The sequence below is a fragment of the Astatotilapia calliptera genome, chromosome 7 (assembly GCF_900246225.1).
Source record: "Astatotilapia calliptera chromosome 7, fAstCal1.2, whole genome shotgun sequence".
Taxonomy (NCBI): domain Eukaryota; kingdom Metazoa; phylum Chordata; class Actinopteri; order Cichliformes; family Cichlidae; genus Astatotilapia; species Astatotilapia calliptera.
The window spans coordinates 15,375,453-15,397,471 of record NC_039308.1 but is presented as its reverse complement, the minus strand read 5'-3'; the positions used below and the strand labels follow the sequence as shown (position 1 = coordinate 15,397,471).

At 42.0% G+C, this 22,019-nt stretch overlaps 1 protein-coding gene across 8 annotated transcripts in view; it reads left to right on the top strand.

Annotated features, from left to right (window-relative positions):
• The window catches only part of dab2ipb (DAB2 interacting protein b), a 196,586-nt gene that overhangs the window by 98,176 nt on the left and 76,391 nt on the right, over positions 1-22,019 (top strand). For all 8 annotated transcript variants that reach the window (XM_026173338.1, XM_026173339.1, XM_026173337.1 and 5 more), the window contains one exon: positions 2,934-3,052. In XM_026173338.1, the coding sequence (XP_026029123.1) occupies positions 2,934-3,052 (119 nt within the window). The remainder of the gene's footprint in view (positions 1-2,933; positions 3,053-22,019) is intronic.

Sequence of the window (22,019 nt, the reverse complement as noted above, 5' to 3'; positions counted from 1 at the left end):
TTCACTGACTTATTTCTGCAAATCGAAGGGAGGGGGGCATTTTAATTTGTTAGCTGTGAATATATCAACAGTAGCAAGCGCCTCACACACGTACACTCTAGGGCTTACGAGGAAGAAGCATGGTTTTGTGAATGGCGGTGTGTTGGAATGCAGAAAGGTGCGTCTTTGTTGTCAGAAGGTCAAAATCGTTTAGCTTTTCTTTGAGACTTCTCGTCATGTCGGTAACCGTGATGCTAAATGCATTCCAGCTGCACAGTGTCTGACTTGTCATTGTTTTCTATGGGCGCCTATGCTAATTTAACCACATGCCCACATAAAACCTCATGCACTCACATACACAGACAGGATGAATGAATTATGTATTTATACAACTAATAATATACAAGAGCGGGACTGAGAGCGAATTAGATCGAGAAAAAGGAGCCCTGTCAAAAGCATCAGGTGTCTCGCTCTCTAACAGCAGTGACTAAGCACCGTTCATTTAGCTAATAGCCCCTGAGCAGAGTTCATTGGTGGCAGGTAGCAATCGTCAGCCATTTGCTGCCCACCTCTTTGTTGGCTTATGCACATATGTTGCCAGGTATTGCTAATATAAGGCTTGCATACAAAAAATAAAATCAATCTGATTGTTGCTATTTAGTATTCAAAACCGATTAAAATGTCATTATAGCACAGTCACAATAAATATTAAACAGTTGTTCTGAATTGTTTGAGCCCTCATCCTGGTGTTAATTTGAAAAAACAAAACAGAACTTCATAACCAACCCACAGTAATCTGTTTATTGTGGATCTCACAGCCTTTATAATTCTTTATATAGCAGTACCATATCTGTGCACATTACCTGTGTCTTGCTTTAAACCACATAAGACTTTATAACCACTTGAATAATCGCAAAGAGCTGGAAATTTTCATGTGCTGCCACAGATTTTTAGTCCAGTTCTTGTATAAATTGGCATCGCTTCTTCTTTGTCTTTCATTTGTTTCCTCAAATTTTTTAAGGACATGTTGCACACATATACTAAGACAGTTTTTAGCTGCTGTCACTGTTAGTAGCAAAGTAACAAAGAAGATACTTTGACTTTTTTAAGGCTTGTTAAGTAGTTTGACATTCTTCTGAAAGTAGTTAGGATCAAGAGTGGAGTAAAAATGAGTTTTTTTTACTCATTTTCAGCAGCCAATTCCCAAAGAAAAACTTTGTAAGACCTTGAGAGAAGCTGAAGAATTATTGCTCAAGACCACTTTAAAAAAAATTGCAAAAAAGTCTGGTTACTTGGAAGCAAAATCCAAAGAAATGAGGGGTACATCGAGTCTTTTGCACAACACTGGACCTCCAGAGCCACATAGGGAATTTTGCTATTGTTTTCGTTTGCTATCAGGTTCTTTGAGGTGTTAAAATCGATTCTGTGCACTTTCATATTTACCTTTTTCCAAACGTCTTCCTCCAGTTGTTTCGCTACCATCTAGAAATTCAGATGCAGCTGAGAGTAGCTCCTCCATTTCCTTTGAGCATTGTGTTGTGGGATGGTAAGTGTGCACCAACAGCACACTCAAAAAGAACTGTTCTTCTGTGTGAATACTCAATACTCAATACATGGCTGTTTAAAGTACAAACTTTCCCCTCAGCATTCTGCTGACAGTACAGTAGCAGTAGTGCTGTCACCGTACTTCCCTGTCTAACTTCAGCCTTGAAAAAAACACGGCTATCCCACGCGACGCTGGATACCACACGCCGGCTAATGATACACAAACATTCTTATGACTGGCGTGAGCTTAAATATGTTGTCATTAGCAAGTCTTTGTTCGTAGGCCAGAGTGCCTCCTGGATGACAGGTGTTCTTCATCAGGATGCCGGGGCTCCTCTGTGATCAGCTGGCAGACTGTCTGGAAGTCACTCTAATTATCCCTATTCCGCTGTTGCCTGGGGGACCTGTTCACACTGTAGGTGGTAATTATACAGGTGTGTTAATGGCGTGAATGGGAAGCAGGGAGGTCCTTTAGCCTCTAGCTTGTATAAGAATATGAAGATAAATCACTGTAGGTATTTGGTTTTTTGAACTACTTTGTTTCTTAAAGCTGCTCAGTGGATATTGAGCCTATTAAACAGCTGCCTGAACACCTGATCAGTTTAACCACTAACCAGTTTACTACTTTTTCCTACACACAGGCGTACTTTAAAATTCCCTCATCTTTGTGCTTTCACCCAAAGATGCCATATACACCCTCTTAATTACGAGTCCTTTTTTGTTTTCTTGGTCTATAATAATGTTTCTTCGCAGTTAAGTCTTTAAAAACAAAAAGGTGATAAAACAATCAGGTTTTTTGTTTGTTTTTTTGGTCTCTCCAAACTTGCAACATCATACTGTTTATGCACCACGTCTCATTATTCCCTCGCTTTTAATGCCAGCCAACAGTTGCCATGGAGATGGTGAGGCGCTTGGGGGAGTGCGATTGCAGATGTTAGAAGAAGCAAACAACTCAGACAAAGAAGAATGAGAAAACCAATAAAAGGGTGCATCAATAGAAACACTGCAGGGGGGGCACGTCGCAAGATTTGTCACAAATACATAATTAGTGATGTGGGGAAAAACTATAATTTCTTCATGCATATGATCAGCCTTATTTTTGTGTGTGTGTGACAATGTTCTTTTAGTCGAGCTTCTTTTTGTGACAATATGCTGGTAGTTTTATGTCTCTGTGTGCTGGGGAAATGCTTTGTGCGTCTAACCTTGTACGGACTTTTCTTTTCTAGCATGAGCCTTTTTTTCTAGCTTTGATATGATATCTGTACCCATTTATTACCCTTTAACTATCCAGAGCACTTGCTCTCTTCTTGAATTTAGGATGCGGTGCTTAAATCCTGGTATTAATATGTTGTGTCTTACTGCCAAGTTAAGCAGTGACGCTGTCTTATGACTGTCTTTCTCTGCATCAGGGCTTTCTAAGTCGACGGCTGAAGGGCTCCATTAAGCGCACCAAGAGTCAACCCAAACTTGACCGCAATTCCAGCTTCAGACACATCCTTCCTGGCTTCAGGAGCGTTGACAATGACAGGTAATTGTTTGGTTATCATTCCTGCACCCTCTGCTTCTTCGCATATCAGCTCTCGTGCCATCCTTTGGCCGACGGCAGGTTATTTAGGTCACTGTTGACATATTGAATTGCAATGTCGGTGTACTGACAAATAATAATAATTTTTAAAAAAAAAGGGAATTCCACAATCAGTCTGTCGCTCCCTATATGTCGTGCTCTTTTTCTGTTTGTTCCCCCTTCCATTCTCATGTCATGTCATAGCGTGCAGTAATATGTTTGGCTCAGAGTAGAGCTGTGGATTTAAAGTTATGTCTGTAATTCATGTCAGAGCTTGTGCTGAAATAATATATATGTTTGTTTGGTTTTGCAGTAAGGCCTAGGCATGTGCAACATTGTTGTTGACAAAAAACCAAATGAGTGTGGCTGTGAGTACACTTAACAGTTTGAACAAGTGGCTTACTAAATAATTCACCATGTGTACAGTTGTTCTAAATGAGAAAATTGGCTGCAGTGACCAAAATCATTTTTTGTCACCAGGCTGTGTACTTTGATTTAGTTTTCAGACGTATTCTTTTGACTAAAATATCATTTTTGTATAAATTTAAACGTAATACTGTCAGTTTAGTCTAGTTTTCGTCAGCTAAACATCATAAGATTACAGTAGACTAAATAAAACATTGACTTACCCTACTTATTTTAGTTGACTAAGTCTGTTGTGTTGTAACCCATGAGAATTGCTACTCACGGTTTATAAAACTTATTTTCCTTGACATCAAATGCAAAATGTATCTACTTTTCTCTTCCTCCAAAGTGTTGACATTTTGCCAGTTTTCAAGAGAAACAGTGGAATATGGGATATACTTGTACCATTTTTTTCAAAGAAAAAGTTTTACCATTTCCAGAGAGCAGATTAAATGTGTGCGTCTCTAATGCAAGAACATTACTTCCAAGCTCATCTTGACTTTTTTAAAAAAAAAAATTTCTGATTGGATCTCATCTCATTAGAACATTTTATCTTGTTTTTATTTTTTGACGAAAGTGTCAGTACATTTCATGATTGTATAGCAAATGCGTTGTCTTTTTGTCAAAAAGTAAAGAAAAAAAGGTTCTTGACAAAAACTATCAGGAAAATTTGTCAATGAAATTAATACAAATTAAGATGGCCTGTTTGCATGTTTGCATATGTACACTGTGATCAGATGGAGACAGTATGTGTTACTAGGGCTGGGCCATATTATACCGTTCACGGTAATACCGGTATAATGTTAGGCAACGATAGGAAAATGAAATATCGCGATAGAATGGGAGTAAAACGCGCATGCGCAGTGCCTTTGTTTTCATACGCACATGGCCGATTGTTGAGTGAAACAGATGAACCAGAATTGATTTGTAAAAATGGTGCAACTTCCGTGATGTGGAACTGGTTTGGTGTTTGTCCGTCAGATACACAACAAAGCACATTTTTTTGCAGAACATGCAAGCAGCCGTCGTTATTGTCATATTTGTCGGACTAAGATGCTCTTAAATCTGGGAGTAATCTGGGTCCTAAACGCTGTATGCTTCAGGTCAAACAACACTGCATCATCACTGAGAGTTTAAAAACTGTCTAAATTCTTTCATCTTTAATAAAACGATCAGCATTGCTGCTTAACCAGGTGTAACTATAAAGTTTTGTTTTCATGGATGCCTGGAAGTTAAAGTTATTACATTTAACGGAGTTAGAAGTTAGCAGGAAGCTAGCGGAAGTTAGCTCGCTAGTTTCGCTAGTTACCTAAGCATGATATAGCATGTTCTGACTGAGAGATTTCTGAAAAAATTCAAACGTACAGCTCTGCTATCACTTCCAACATAAATGAAGACAGGAAACTAAACAGCAGTGACGTTTGTAGGGTTACTGAAGTTGGGCTAGCTGCTGGTATATAATGATGTGCTACGTGATCGCTAGCGACACAGCTATGTTAGCATAACATAAACAGTGAAGCTGGAGGACGAACACTAACACTTTTCCACTTATAAAAGTTAACGTGAAGGTTCCTCATGGTTAGAGACAAATGCAATCACATGGCAGGATGCTGTAAACGGACCAAACTTCAGTCAGGAGAACAACTGAGATAATCCATCCACAATACAAGGTTAGTCATTAATATACTGCAACAACATGGGAATAGAGCAGCTGCCAGAGAATTCAACATTAATGAATCAATGGTACAGAAGTGGAGGAAGCAAGAAGAATGAGTTTAATAAAGTTTGATTTATCTGACTGCTTTGTTTCACTTAATGTGCCTTATAATCCCGTGCACCTTATGGTCCGAAAAATACGCACTGCACACTGCAGTTTAATGTTGCAAAGCACCTCTTTTTAACTTCAGTGGATATTATACCCCCGGATAAGCTGGAGGAGGTGGCTGGGGAGAGGGAGGTCTGGGCCTCTTTGCTTAGGCTGCTGCCCCCGCGACCCGGCCTCGGATAAAGCGGATGAAGATGGATGGATGGATGGATATTATACATGGTTATGTTCAGGATATGTCAGCCCATTTCTACTGGAAATGCCTTTTGGTTAAACTTTCAGCAAGGAATTTGCATTTGCACTGTTAAATTTTTATAAAGCTTTAATGTACATAAAAACCAGCTTCTTGTTTAAGTGAAAATAAATGGAAGGTTGTCTTTTTGCGCTAGTAATGTTGTGGAGTTGTATTTTGTCTCGCATCAATTATATCGTCGGTTATATCGTTATCGCAAATTTTCAAATATATATCGTGCTAAATTTTTTGGGCCATATCGCCCTGCTCTATGTGTTACTGTACAACCCTGAGTCGAGTACTCTTGCTTGTCCGTCAGCCAGCCGCAGAGAAGAGTGAAGTTATAACATACAAAGAGTTGAAGTGAAACAGGGTGTCCACTGTAAGTACTGTCTGTGCTTTTTATGTCGTGGTTTTAGGTCTTTGAAGCTTTTGTTTGCGGTTCTACCGTTCTCAGAGAACTGTGTTGTTGCTCGCTTCCGTACTCGAGTCAGCATTCTGAACACCCATACTTCATCCACTTCTAGCGACACACAGCCGGGGTGATCCACAGGGAAACATGCACGCAGACACATCTGCAAGACCATAAACTACGCTTAAGGGGGGCTGACTTGCTTTTAAAACCAGCCTCATGTGGCCACTCGAGGAAGTGTCGGTTTTTTGACACTTCCAACACTCGGCAACCCCCGAGGCCCGAGGACCAATCTTGCGCTATTACTTTGGTATGAAAGTCAGATTAAAGAGACATCGACTGTCTCTGAGGAAACCCTTTCATGTTACCACAGAGAACACCACGAGTCACACAGTCACAACAACCTTAAATGTTAAAAGCTGTAATAAATAAACAAAGTAACTCCCGAAACATCAGCTTCTGTTCTATGGGAAGCAGGGAAAGCTGTGATGAGAGGTAAAATAATTTCTTTCTCATCACATAAAAAGAAAAAAGAAAACAAAAATATTCAGGAATTAGAAAAAAACATCAAATCACTAGAAGAAGCCTACGCGTCCCACCAAGATCAGGAAACATTGAACAAAATACGCAAAACAAAACTAGAATTAAATGAGATAATTGATAAAAAAACAAAATTCTTAGTACAAAGACTACGCCTACAAAATTATGAACATGGTAATAAATCTGGTCAATTTCTAGCAAACCAGCTAAAAATAAATAAAGAAAAAACAACTATATGTGCTGTTCAAGATTCATCTGGGAACACATTATATGAACCGATACAAATAAACAACATTTTCAGGGATTTCTATAAAACGTTGTATTCACCACAAATAAACCCATCTAAAAAAGAAATTGATCAGTTTTTGGACAACATAACTCTTCCAAAATTATTGGACACTCAAGCAATGGCACTGGATTCACCACTGACACCAGGTGAACTCCAGGAAGCCCTGATAAGTATGCACAATAATAAGGCTCCAGGTCCAGATGGCTTTCCTGCAGAATTCTACAAAGAATTCTGGTCGATTCTAGCAACAGTTTTCTACAGAACGTTGTTGGAAATTAAAGAAAAGGGCAGACTTCCATCAAATATGAATTCTGCAAACATTAATCTCCTGCTAAAACCAGGCAAAGACCCTGTATATCCCTCAAGCTATCGTCCAATATCCCTTATAAATGTAGACCTTAAAATAATCTGCAAAGCTCTCTCAAAGAGACTGGAGAAAATAACCCCCCTCTTAATTCATCCTGACCAAACTGGTTTCATAAAAGGTAGGCACTCATCAACAAATACACGTAGATTACTTAATTTGATAGACTACTCATACAGTAAAAACCTAGAAACTACAATATTCTCTTTAGACGCAGAAAAAGCATTTGACAGAGTTAACTGGAAATTTCTATTTGCAACTTTACACAAATTTGGTTTTGGATCCTCTTTCATAAACTGGTTAAAAATATTATATAATTCCCCAACAGCTTGTGTTAGAACAAATGACCAGACATCCTCCAGCTTCTGTCTCTTGAGGGACACCAGGCAGGGATGCCCACTCTCCCCTTCACTATTTGCAATTTTTATTGAACCACTAGCAGCAGCAATTAGACAGAATTCAGTAATTAAGGGCATAAAATGCAAGAACGTGGAACATAAAATCAGCCTTTATGCGGATGATGTGTTACTCTTTCTCCAAAATTCACAAACCAATATCTCTGGGGTGATTGAATTGATAAACTCTTTTGCAAGAATATCAGATTACTCAATTAACTGGTCAAAATCTACAGTCCTACCGATTAATTGCTCCTTCCATAATTCCTCTTCTACACCACTGCAATCGGGAAATATAAAATATTTAGGTATTAATGTTTCTCCCAAGCTTGCAGATCTAACTAAATTAAACCATATCCCACTTTTAAAGAAGGTAGAAGATGATCTGGCTAGATGGAAATGTCTACCCATATCACTCATGGGAAGGGTTGCCGCTATAAAAATGATGGTCTTACCAAAAATAAATTATTTATTCTCAATGATCCCAACTAAACCGCCACAAGATTGGTTCAGATCTCTAGATTCATGTATGTCCAAATTCCTTTGGAAAAATAAACCCCCACGTATAAGCTTAAAAACACTACAAAACACCAAGGATAAAGGAGGACTAGAACTGCCTAACTTTCAGCACTACTTCTTAGCCAACAGGCTTCAGTTTATCTCAGGATGGCTAAAACACACCCTCTTAGATGAACCTTGGCTAGATGTAGAACAAGCACTTTGCAATAATCTAGAGATCTCAGACCTACCATTTATCAGCTCAAACATCCAACGACATGAATGCTTTAAAAGCATCAACATCAGCTCTTCTCTGACAGCATGGTGGGAGTTTCTAAAATTGACGGCGTCTTCATTAATCCCATGCAAACGTACACCTATCTGGAACAACCCTGACATATTACAAAACAATAATATGATAAACTTTTCAGATTGGAGTGATAAAGGAATCAAATATTTAGAACATATACTAGAAGGAACAGAATTTATTTCATTTGACGGACTAGTTACACAATATGGGATCAACAAGAAAAGATTTTTAGAATATCAACAAATTAAATCCATAGTAAAAAAGAAATTTAAACCGGGTCAAGTTGAACTACAAACACCACCAAGTGTGGTTCAATTTCTTACTCTTAAACCCCCCAAATTACTATCCAAAATATACAGAATGCTTTCTAAAACAGATGAATCAATATCACTTCCTATTGCAAAATGGGAAGCGGATTTATCAGTTAACTTAGACCTAAACTTCTGGTCTCAGATTTGCTTAAAAACCTTTCATCTAATTAGAAATCCCAGTCTTCAATTAATTCAATACAAAATATTACATAGAGTGCACTATACAGGTCATCGGATGTTCAAGATGGGCTTTACGTCTACCAACAACTGCTCACACTGCCAAACCAATTCACCGGACAATTATATCCACGCTCTTTGGTTCTGTCCACCAGTTCAGAAGTTTTGGCGCGAGATATGTGAAGACTTATCGAAGTGTCTGAAATGTAACATTCCAACTTCCCCCTTAGTGTGTTTGTTGGGCAGCTTAGATAATGTCACTTCAGAAAAGAATATCGCCCATATGGTTTTCACTGCCCTATGCATAGCCAAGAAAACAGTCCTCATGAACTGGAAAAATAAAAATAATCTTAATTCTAACCAATATAGAAATTATCTATTAGATTACATTAGTCTTGATACAGCCTCTGCCACCACATCAGATCAATTGCTCTGGGCTCCTTTGATCAGCTCCATCACCTAGTGGGGGTGGGGGGTCATAGTTTGGTCCCGCCTTCACTGTTGTGATTGGTGTGGGGGTAGGGACAGGCTTAGGGCGTCGGGGGGTTCCCCGGAGGCATCTTCCTTGGGGGGCTCAACCCGGGGTAGCGGTCATGTCCGGTTAGGGGCTCTGTTGGCTCTCAGGTGACTGTTTCCTCGCGGCTGCGTGCAGCGGGGCTAGGGGAGGGTCTGTGCTGACGGACGTGGGTTACTGACCTGGTAGCCTGGCTGCCCCTGGGTGGGTCCGGGATGGGCGTGAGGTTCTGGGGGCGCTCCGTCTCTGGGCTGGGACCCGGACCGGGCCTCGAGGGCTTGGGTCCTGGTTGGTGTGTTGCCGGGGTTGTGGGCGGGTGGGTGCATGGGGGCCCAGCCCTGGAGCAGGGTGCCGCCGGTGCGTCGAGCCACCTGGGGGGCTCTTCAACTGGTGGGGGAGATTGTCACATCTTGCAGGAGCTTTCCTCTCCTCAGGAGCTCCCTCTGCAGGAGGGGGAGATACAGGAGAGGTGGAGGAAGATCTCAGCCTGGGTGTTTATTGTCTTATGTAGTCTGGAAGATGAGTGGATGGTGGGGTGGGTGCAGTTTTCTCTGTGGTGGGGTTGGGTGGACTGTCCCGGGCTCTGTGGGGCCGGGCGGCGCTGCTGCACTGGGCCCTGTCTGGATGGGCCTGGGCCCCCTTTCCCTGGCGGGTCGCGGAGTATGGGGGTGCCTACTGGGGTCAGCGGGGGAGCTGGCCCCAGGGAGGGGTCACTTGCCCCTCCCTTCCTTCCCTCCCCATCTCCAGCTGCCTCCCTCTTCCCGCTCCACCACAGCCACCCACACATGCAGGGCCTTGGAGTAGGGGTATGTCACCAGGGTGCAGAGGAGGCTCCCCCCCCCCCCCCCCCCCGGTCCCCCGTCCCCCGTCCCCTTCTGGCTGCCTCTGCCTCAATTTTATCCCACAACTTAGACATTCACATTACTCACACTCTCATTACACATACATATAGGATCTTGGGGGTGGGCACGATACACGGAGTCCAAAGTACCATCAGGGTGTACACCCCACCCCTGGCATCGTTGCCCACCTCTCAATTTTAAATACACGTAGACATTGAGGGCTAGCAGGAGGGACCATGCGCTTACCTGCTGCTCTCTGGCAGGTAGCTCCAAGCCCTCCTGGGTTTTAAATGCACCTTAGAACACACATGCATCAACATTACAATGAGCGGGTGGAGGAAGGTTTGGAGTCTTCTCTCACCCCCATTCTCTGCGACCTGCTGGAGCAGGGGGGCTAGGACTAGGAGGAGGAGTTGGCCGTCCGACTGCGGTCTGGAGTGTGGAGCCTTCCTGCTGCTGCGGAGTCGGGGCGGTCTGCCTCCCCCCACCGCAGGGAAAAGGGAAACACCACCTGGGTCTGGGTGCAGTTCCCCCCTCCAGGGGCGGGGGCACCTAGACCCGGTTTGTAGAGTACGCTTGGGGAGTGTGATCGTGTGTACAACGTCTCTTTATGTCTGTCTCCACGTTGGTTGAGTGTGGAGTAAGTGCATATGAGAGCATGAGGGTGGGAATGGATGTTTGTATCTGTGTGTGCCTGTATGTCTGTGTCTATATGTCAGGTTGGGTGTCAGGCGCCACCTCTCTGGGGACATCTCAGGCCCTCCAAGGTTTGGAGGCCTATCTCCCCCTACCACCACTTCCCCTGCCAGTGGCGGACTCCCTCAGACATCGGTGCGTTGGTGGTTCTTTGTGTCCGGGGATGGGCGTCCAGGTACACACCGGCTCACTCCTTGGCGGCCGCTTATCGGGGCCTGGAGCCTGGGGCTCGCTCGGGCCACTTCGGAGGTGGGGTGCCCCCGGCCTCTCGGCCTGGGGCTCGGTCACTCAGGCGCAGCTGGCTGCCGGCGGAGCTCACGGGCGCGTCACTGCAACTCCCCCTGGCTTCTGCTCCGCGGCTGCTGAGTGAGCCCTCATCTGGGACTCTCCTCAGCTCTTTCTGGGACAGTGGCGCAGCTGCCCCTCTGTTGGTCTTCCTTGGTCTCTTGTGTTCTGGGGGCCTCTGGATGTCTGGAGTTTTGATCTCCTCCACACCTGCTTCACGCCCTGGAGGACGGGGCTGTGGCCCCCCCACACCCTCTAGCAGATTATTACATGAAGGAACCTTTTAAAAAACAAAAAACAAGCGCGTCCATGCTCACAGGTGTACACACGGGTGATCACACCCACAAACTACACCCTTTTTGGCTCCTACCTCAAAGCACACTGTGTTCTGTTGATCTTATGTGCTGCACAATCATGTTTAACATTTAGTATTTACTGTCATATTCCCATATATCATTGTGATGTTGTTTATTCTATTACTCTTGTTCTCTTCTGCTTGCTTTCTTTTTTCTTTCTCAGCAGGTGACCCAGGTGATTGATATATGCATTTTTTTTTCTCTGCCCGTTCTGTTGGTTTTTGTCTTTTGCCCTTCTCCCCCGTCCCTCTTCTCAGCTGTTTCTCTTTCCCTCTTTCTTTCTCCCCTTCTTTCCCCCAGTCAAGTCTGTCCCGTATTCAGTAAGTGAAAATAAAATAAACAATAAAAGGTGAATCAAATGGACCATTACGGCAAGGCTGGGATGGTCAGTTTGGTAAAGTAAATCCGTTGGGCATCTTTCTTTGCCTTTAGACAACAATTCTGATGGCAAAAGAGCCAAACGGGACAGGCCAAAAAAATTAAAGTAACAAGACGTGAGCGCGCGCTCGTACTTTAGCTAATCCAGGGGTCCCAAATGGGAGCCGCACTGCTGAAATACAGGGTCAAACGCTAGTCCTTCTGGATGCTGGCAGAATGATGGGAAAATATCACCCTTAAAGATCAGCTTTCAATAAACTATGCAAGTGATGATTAACACTGTCTGTAGGAGCAAAATTACACCTATTCCCTGAAACAAGTCACAAGGCTCGCAAGTAAACACCTTGATGACAAGCTCAGGCTATGTACTTTCTGCCTTATAACACACATCGCATTTGCTGTTGCTTTCTTTTTTCTTCTAAAAAATAGACATAGATAGTTACAGTCAGTACAAGTCTGCATTTGATAGCTTTATTTATAGAACTGATTAAAGTAGTTCCTTAAAAACAGTTTCAATGTCGTGTATTAATAAACTCATAAGAGGAACATGAATGTGATCATTTTTTGACAGCCCTACCCTGCCCACCACAATTTCCTGCATGCATTTCCATCAGTCCTTGCCTATACAGCACATATCTATATTTGGATTTCTACCCCACAGCGCTACACATGTAATATTGTTTTGCTTCTAGCTGTGATAATGGCCAGTTCGTCACAGTTTCCTCAGAAGTTCAGCCACTTGGCAAATATTTGCCCCCCTGCCTCACGGTGTCAATTAGTATTCCACACCAAGCTGAGCTGACCTGTAATCACACCCTCGTCTCACTCTGGACTTTTTTTTTAATGCATGCATGACTAACAGTTATCACTCCCAGTACATATCTTTTGTGTGCCTGGGAATAAGCCAGGATGTCCATCTGTGGGGTTTAATTAATGGATGTGCTGCGTTTGAAGAGATGTTCTATTGCTTTCCATTTCAAAACTGGGAGCGGAGTGGCTTCCTCTCTTCGTGCTTTTAATGAGGCATTAACATTACTGTCAAACTATCACAAGGGGACACTAGTGATTGTTCAGTGCGGAACACGGCAAACTGTTCTCTTTGCTGCAGTCAGACAAAATGAGCTAACCTCCTTTGTCCCGCTGTCTTTTCTCATTCTCTTAACACTTATACATTCTTTTTTCTTCTTTTTTTTTTTTTTTTATAACTTCTGTGTTTCTATTCTCCATCTCTTCTATCCATTTCAGCCTCATCACTGTTCAGTTCACCCCCCCATCTCCCCAGCTTTTTCCCTCCATTCTTCAAACAGCAGCAAGGTTGCCTAACCTATCAGCGTTTATGTGTTTCACTGATAAAGCGCTCAGCAAAGGAGGTAAATATGGGACAGGAAATTGGAATGTCCAGGAGGTGTCTTATCTTACCTGACTTAACACAGAAATACGCAGACCTCAACTGCAAGTGCACACATTGACTGCTGTGTAATGGTGCACCTCCGAGCCAAGCACACACATACCAGCATGTAGTGGGAAAAGGGGGAAATGCTTCTCTGGTACTTACACTCTTCTAAGATGTTATTTGGGCAGGCGATGGATATCATAGCATATGTGTGCGCGTGCGCCTTTGTGCTTGTGTGAAAAATAGGGGAAAAAGGATGAGAAGGGACGCGGAATGAGAGAGTAATGTGCTGTGAGAGGAGTCGGTGACACTCCCTGTCAGCCTGAGAGCTCCCTCCCCACGGGGGAGACTGCGTAAGAAGACAGGCTTGGGAACTGGCAGGAGAGAGAAAAGAGATGATGAGATGTGGGAGAGATGGACTGAAGAGAGAGCGAGGAGGAGGAGGAGGGGGGGAATCTATAGCCTGAAAGCTCCTTGGCGTGCATATGTTTAGACTTGAATGTTTGGAGAGGCTGCAAGCATTTTTAGTATTCATTGAACATCTCCAACACTGACCACTGCTGTGCCCCTATATGGTAGGAGAGCTAAAGAAACATGGTATCAAAGGGGCTCACTTCTTAAGTAAGGGATAACACTCTTAGACACGTCCGGTATCAGGAATTAATGGCCTTTACTTTGTTTCGCCCTTTACTTCATCTCTTAATTCCTGATAAAATATAAGTCGGGCATTTTCCTACTTATTCTGTAGTCACTTGACAATCGAGGGGAAACATTTAAACAAGCCTTAATGTAGTTTTTCATGGTTACGGCTAAGGGTTTGACTAATACTCTTGGATGATAATTATTTACTCAAGTAAAGAAGATGAACCCCTAGTTTGGAGGTTTTTCTTTTTCTTTAGTCCGTTCACAAGTTTCTTACAGTTTGACACTGGATGCATGCATTGATATATTCTGGGCTGATACCAGTTTGTGTGCTGTTTTGTTTGTATTACTTGTGTTGCTCCAGGAAAATAAAGCGATATTACTGTTTAATACTTGCACCATTTATACAGCGTGAAAGTGATGTCACACAACATATTAACCACCGCCTTTCCGCACTGAACTTATTTGCAGATAGGCCGGTATCGGCTAACGCTAATGTGTGACCATTATTACATTAGATGCAATTACATGAAAAGGAAATAGCATTTTGCATGCAGCACCACTAAAAAAGGCATGCACAGTGCAGAAAAGCATGGTAACAATAAGCAGGTGTAAGTCTGTAATAAAAATCATGGTTTAAATCATGGATCGAGGGTAAAATGTGATGGTGTCAAATGAATAACATGCAAAATTATTGAAAGAAATTTGCAAGGGTGATGGCCGGAACTGACTCGCCAGAAGTCTAGAGCCTTGGTTTGCTTTGTGTTAAGGGTGAGGATGTGTGTTTGACATGTCAATTCCTTCACCGCTCTCCTGTGTGCTGACTCATCTTGACTGCTTATGTGGCATACAACGGTAATATTATCGGGAAACTTTCTAATGTAGTTGTTGTGTCAGCGTTGTGAACAATAATGGACTGATTCTGTACTCACCTTTATGGTTTTGGATGCTGTCTACTTTGAGAGTCTAGTGTCTCTGTGTAAGGAAGTCCAGGATCCGTTATATTGGTGCATTCCTGTATTTGACTTTTTAATCTTCGTCTTAACGCGTCCGTTTATTGTGAAGTTCAACAGAGATATATTAGCGACTCCAGCAAAGAAGCTTTTTTTTGAAGGAGGGTGTTTGACAGCTGCAGACTGGCCATAATGGGCAACTCTTGTCGAAGCATTGTTCGTTATCCACGTCGTCGGGACGTTGGAAGATGACAAAACGTGGCTCTCTCCTCGTCTGCTCTCCTGCACGGTCACAGCTCAGTAAGCCTGCAGGCTGCCTTTGCATCGGTGGCTTGTCACCCACATCATCTGACCACTGTTGCCGACCTACAGTGGTTCTTCAGAGATTTGCGCAGGACACATTAAGACATTATGTTTATTAATGTCTTTGCTGATTGCTTAAAGCACGTTCCCTGGTAAGTGAGCTGTGATTGGCTCCTTGCTGGACCACACATTGTAGGCCACAGTGCACCTATTACTGTAGTTATCTGATAAACCTTTATTTAAATAGACATATGATATGAAAACCATCAAAAATATGAAACCACTCAGTTTACTTTGTGTGGGGTATCCAGGTCTTTGTGGTGCTCAGTTTGTGGATTGTGCATCAGTCTTACATATTCAACCCCATCATCATCTCTGTGGATGATATAAGATGCCATGGTTAGTTCAAGCTTGCCCTCCCTACCATGCTGAGCCAGATATATTTCAATGTCAAACTCAACGTTTCTGACCAGGCCAAGAAGTGTATTGAGAGGCCAGGAGAATTTCTAATGAGTTTACAGTCTGGGTTAAAGATGCGGGGCTAGTGGAGGCTGGTGTGTACTTTTTTCTGTCTTGTTTAAGCTTTGAACATCACATTTCGGATGTTGAATTTCGACCATGAATTCAGCTAAATAACAATTAATAGGTCTCAGAGGTTTTAGTCTTCCTGAGCTTTGGCTAAACAGAAAGTGGCATTAAAGTCCCACAGTGTGTCATTCAGGTCATTGGCAAGGTAGCTTTCAAATTCAGGAGTCCATTCATTTCTGTGCAAGGTCGTCTTTCTGTGATTTGATTTGGCTTATTAGAGTTATTAAACATCAGTTTCTTAGTGTTGCAATAAAATGTAAATGGAGGCTTTGGCTTTGTCCCTGTTGCCATGGTCTCTCTACAGCCAATCAGAATCAAGCAAGCTCTCTGGCCACTGTATAAGTAATTATTTTATAATCTTCTATGATATTTCTCAAGCCATGAATTATTACTATTTGCAGCGAGGAGCGGACACGGAATCATGCGAACACACGCATACATTTTCACTGTGTGGGTTGTTAGCTGTGATGACATTGTTAGGGATTGTAGCCTGAGGCAGACTCTGGAGAGAGACCTGCAGATGAGGAGCAGCTGGACTTTGAAAATGAAATATTCTTCTGCGTTAATCAGAAGGTGGACACTCGCTGAACAACATTATCTTCAGCGAAACAGAAGCACAGCGATGTGTGCACACACACACTGACACTGCTTGCACCAGTTTTTTTTTTTTCTAGGTTATCTGTTTTGCCTAAAGAATATTTGTTCATCTGTATTTCATTATGCTTACAAATTCTTATACCAGATTATCACTAACATATAATTGGGTTATTTTTCAAGGGTTGTCAGGCGCAATGTGTCGTCTGCAGATTGCAATATGCTGTGCACAAATTGCTATCAGTTGTGGGAAAGGGATGGAAAACCTGGTGTTCAGATAAACATAGTTTTGAAAATCAACGCAGTTTCCAATCCAGGGCTGCAGGGGGTCTGGAACCAGTTCATTCACATTCACACCTACGGTCAATTCAGAATCACCAATTGACCCCCGTCATGTATTTCTTTGGACTGTGCAGGAAACTCACGCAGGAATAGGGAAAAACATGCATTTCAAACACTTGTTTTGATGAAAATGCTAAACAGTGTACCAATAAAATGAAACGAGAAAGCAATTTCAGTTCAGTTTTATTAAATTTAGCGCAAGTTCACAGCATCAGTCAGCTAAAGGCACTTTATATTATAAGTTAAAGACCCTACAATAACCCCCCAACAATCAGACAGTCCCCTGTGGGCAAGCACTTGGCAAAAGTGGGAAGGAAAAGCTTCCATTTTGACAGGAAGAAACCTCTAGCATAACCAGGCACAGGGAAGGGCAGCCTTCTGCCACGACCAGCTGAGGGTGAGGGGAGGAAGACGGAACAAAAGACACACTGTGGAATAAAGTATTAGTGTATTAATAATTAAATGCAGAGTGATGTATAAACATATAGTGAGTGAAAAGAAGTGAGTGAACTGAAGGCTCAGTGCATAATAGGAAGCCCCCAGCCATCTAGACGTATTTCACCATTACTAAGGGAGTATTCAGGGTCACCTGATCCAGCTGTTTGTGGAAAATAATTGCTTTTGGGATTCTGTTACTGTTGTGGACAAGAGATGTACAAACAGCTTTGGAGTACTAGCTTTGTATGTGTGAGTGACAATAGATAAATATGGATTTTCTTCCATAGCGACAGTTCAACCTGTACATTTGGTTAGTATTGAAAAGAGCATTTTAAGGAAGTCCTACGCTTGTTTTTCCACAGTCTGGGCAATTTCCCCTTCTAATTTAATAAACATTCAGTCGTCTTTGCCTTTTTGATAAAGCCAAATTATGCCTATGTAGCATCTCCTCTCCTGCTAGTTTGGTGTTTCTGTGGCTGCAAAGCTCATGGGTGTCTGCATTAGGGTATTGTGCACACTCTCTAACAAAATTTATGTCAGTCTGACCCTAGCTGTGGAAAGTGCATCACTAGCTTTGGACTTGAGTGCACACTTATTATCAGATATATCTGCTGAATCAATATTATGTACTCATTTCTCAATCTGCACCAATTTTTGTCCAGCGGCTCTCTATTTCAGGCTGTTATCTGTACAGCTGCAAATGATACAATTTATTGCACTGACCTTACCACGCCCTTGTATGCCTCTTGTTGCTCTCCGCTGCTCTGAATGGCCCCGAATGCTCTTCTTGTATCACAGATTATCTGACCCTTACTGCTGTAGTGGCTGCTCCACCATCTGATTCACACTGACCTTCCCTGGACACGCTGATGAATATCAAACCAACTGCGATGTGTGGGCTTTTAAAGTTTCTAGTAACGGCAGAGTGCCTTGCTTGGATCACGCGGTTGATATTATCAGATATGTTTGGGTTTTTTTTTTATCCGTTAAGATCTTCTACATTATACAAAGAATGCTTCTTTGAGATTAAGTCATTATTTAATAAGTCAACAGGCTATGCTTGGTTTTATCGGTCTTGGTGTTTTGTTTTGTTTTTTTCTGTTTCCCTGGTAAACAGTTGGTGGCAGAAGTGTACAAAATATGTGCCAATAAAAGCCACCAAATTAAAAACTAAATAAATACAAATGCACTTACATCAATTTCATCAAATGCACCATTGTTAGACCTCAAGGTTGAACAGAATGCAATGTCATGTCCCTCTTTTCTGACTCTCTCTGCCCTATCTGCTGCTTTTCTCCTCATTGCATCATGTTAGATGTCACTGGCCGGTGTATTTCAGGGTCATTTATATATTGTATGACTCATTAATTACTCAAACAGGTGTGCGTGTCTGTGCAAGAGTGTGTATCTTAGATCTCATGAAATCCAGTCACGCCCTTTACATAAATGTATTATTACACACACACACACACACACACACACACACACACACACACACACACACACACACACGCACTCACTCACTCTTTCAGGTACTGCAATGATTCTTCCAGCTTCCTTGAGTGCACCCAGATCATTAATGGCATTATTGCTGTCGAGAGTACTAACCCCCTTCTTCCTGTCTATCTCGCCTCTTATCGAGTACAAGAATAGTTGTCGTTGTGGATTTCTGCCCACAGAAAGGGTTGATTGAAATGCAGTGATTTTGATTATGTGCTTGTAATCTGTGCCTGTAATTTTATGCATATCTGCATGTGTGTCTTTGTGTTTGGGTAACTGCAGTCCTTAGTACAGTGGCACCAGTGAGTGAGTCATGGTTTTTTATAACACAGCAGCCTCTTTCCCATCAGTCGCAGACTTCAGCTCTGAATATTAGCACACAAATAGAATAGCTGAACTGATTTCTAACATCCACATTTGTCTTCCTGTTTCGTGCCATGTCTCTCATCTCTGCATATGCTGTAGTTATGTTTACAGCACACACGATGCTGTAGCAGAAAGGGAAAAATACTGAACCAAATATAAAAATGGGTTTACATAATAAAAATGTGTTCAATTAAGGCTTGTACAGTAGCACCAAAATAGTGACTCTGACTCACTAATACTTAATATACAGTTCCATACCAGAGGACTATGTAACCTTGTGGAAAACTAATCCGGTTGTTCAGTCTGATGTCACTAGCCGTGTCTGGACCTAAACTCCGCTACAGGTCCATATATCAAACGATCACTATGGCATTACTGAGAGTTGAAAAACTGTCTAAAGTCTTTCATCTTTAATAAAATAATCAGCGTTCTGCTCTACCAGGTGTAACAATTGAGTTTAACATCCAGGCATCCATGAAAACGGAATTTATGACATTTAACGGAGTTAAAAGTTAGCAGGGACTTAGCTTGCTAGCTTGTATCTAAATACAATATAGCATGTCCTGACTGCGGGGTTTTGGAAACAAATTAAACGTACAGCTCTGTTATCACTTCCAGCATAAATGAAGACAGAAAACTAAACAGCAGTGACGTTTGTAGGGTTACTGAAGTTGGGCTAGCTGGTATATAATGATGTGCTACGTGACCGCTAGCGACACAGCTATGTTAGCATAATATAAACAAGCAAATTTTTTTTCCACTCGATAAAAGTTACCGTGAGTGTTCTCGGTGGTCAGGAACAAATGTGATCGCATGTCAGGATGCTGTAAAAGGACCAAACTTCAGCCAGGAGAACAACTGAGATAATCCATCCACAATACGAGGTTAGTCATTCATATACTGCTGCATGGGCTGGGCTGTAGTTACATTCCCCAGTCCCCCAAACCCCTGACAGGCCATCACCCTCCTCCCCCTCCCTTTCTCCCTCCTCCCCACACCTGAAATTCACTGAGGAGATGATGGAGCGGGTCAATGCTGGGCTCAGATCTACCCTATGGGCAGAAATCTGTGCCATCAGAAACTGAATTTGAATAAGTTAAATTTGAATTTGAATTGCTCAGATTGAATCTGAATTGTAACTTGAATAAATGCTTTTGAAAACTGAATTTGAATTAGTCTAATTTGAAATTGAATTTATGGTTTGAAAATGATCATCACTAAATTGAAATTGAATTTTATATTTTGAAAATGAATTGATTTGCTTTGAAACTGCATTTTATCCTTTAAAAATTCAGCTCTCGAATAATTTCAGTTTCACTTCTCACCATTCAGTTTCAGTTCTACAATTCAATTTCAGTTCCAAAATTCAGTTTTTTGGAACTTACATCCGGTTCCGGTTCAAGCGCAGATTAATAGAACTACGTTTTACTAGCGGACCGAAAGTGTTACTGACGGGAATCTACAGCATGTTGAGCTGAATTAAGACTTCAGAAGTCATTCGTCATGTCGAGTGACCAGCGGATAAACTCTCAGGTTGGTAATAAATGTATTACATGTATAAGAACAAGCGTCATGTTAACAAAAGATAGCCGTACAGTAACTGTTATGCTTATTGTAGCTGTTAGCTAAAAACGCTAATTTAGCGTAGTTTGCCCTGAATTCAGCTTTGACAAACAAATATGATCGACTGTTTCTAGTAGAATTCCAAAGTTGTCATCTTGTACCCTCTCAGAGTACCCCCTCTGTATGCTTGCAGAGACCCCTACAGTAGGGAAACATGCAAAACGGTGTCCAAACCTTTGTGTTTTAGCTTTATTTATGTCTTACACAGCATCCCAACTCTTTAGCTAACTTAATAACTTTAGCTAAAGTGAATAGTTAGTCTAATTCATTAGTGCAGCATTACTGGATCACCTCTGTTTGAAGTGATATAATGTGATATACAACTATCACTGTGTTTAACTACCATAATAATTCTTAGGGTGCTGAGTGCATGCTTAATTAGATTTTTTTTTTTTTTTTAAACACACTGCTCTATTAATATGTTTGACAGGCTGAAGTTGTCGGGTCACCTCCTAAATCGACCATCTTTTACAGGTGTTTTGTGCCAGAAATGGAGTGTCCACTGAAGACGGAAGATACTGAATCTCTACGCCTTGCCATTGATCCCTCTTGTGCCTTCATCTAGACAAGAGACATTAACTTAACCACTCTCACATGCTCTGTACCTACATCACCTTCCCTGACAGTTGTAGCTTGGCTCATCTGAGGGTGAAATTATAAGAATGTGTTATTTTGCAAAGTGCTCTCTAGGGTTCCTAAATAAAATATGGCGTTGAGGTCATTTCTTTTGAATTAATCCCTTCTTCTGAAATATAAGAACCTATCCTGGTTTTAATGGCACTTTGGATTTCTTTACTTTCTGTTCCACTTCCAACCCCAAATAGATGCTGGCAAGCTGACACAGTAACATGGAAGAGGGAAAGACGTTGGAAAGGACTACTACAAATAAACCTAATGCCTAACAATGAAAAGTGTAAAATAAGAACAATAATAATAGTAAAAATAAAAGATGAAGTAACAAATTTTTAGTTTATTCCAAATGATCATCCAGATGTCTGTGACATGTGATGACAAACACCATAATGGAAGGCTTTAGTCATCACATGCTTAAACTCATATTTTTGCATATGCTGAACAGGCAGTCAGACATGCTGTAACTGTGGGGTAGAAAACAGCATGAACACCATACGGCAGGGGTCTCAAACTCCAGTCCTCGAGGGCATGGAAAAGTTGCATGACACTGGCCCTTGAGGACTGGAGTTTGAGACCCCTGTCATACGGAATATGACAGGTGTGGTTGAACTGCATGAAGACTCTGAAGTTTCTCTTCTCTTCTGGCAGGACAAGAATGTGGCCTTGTCCTGTGAGCCACTGTAAGGATGTACTTAGAGTAGAACTGGACTGTCACCGGCCTCAGGCT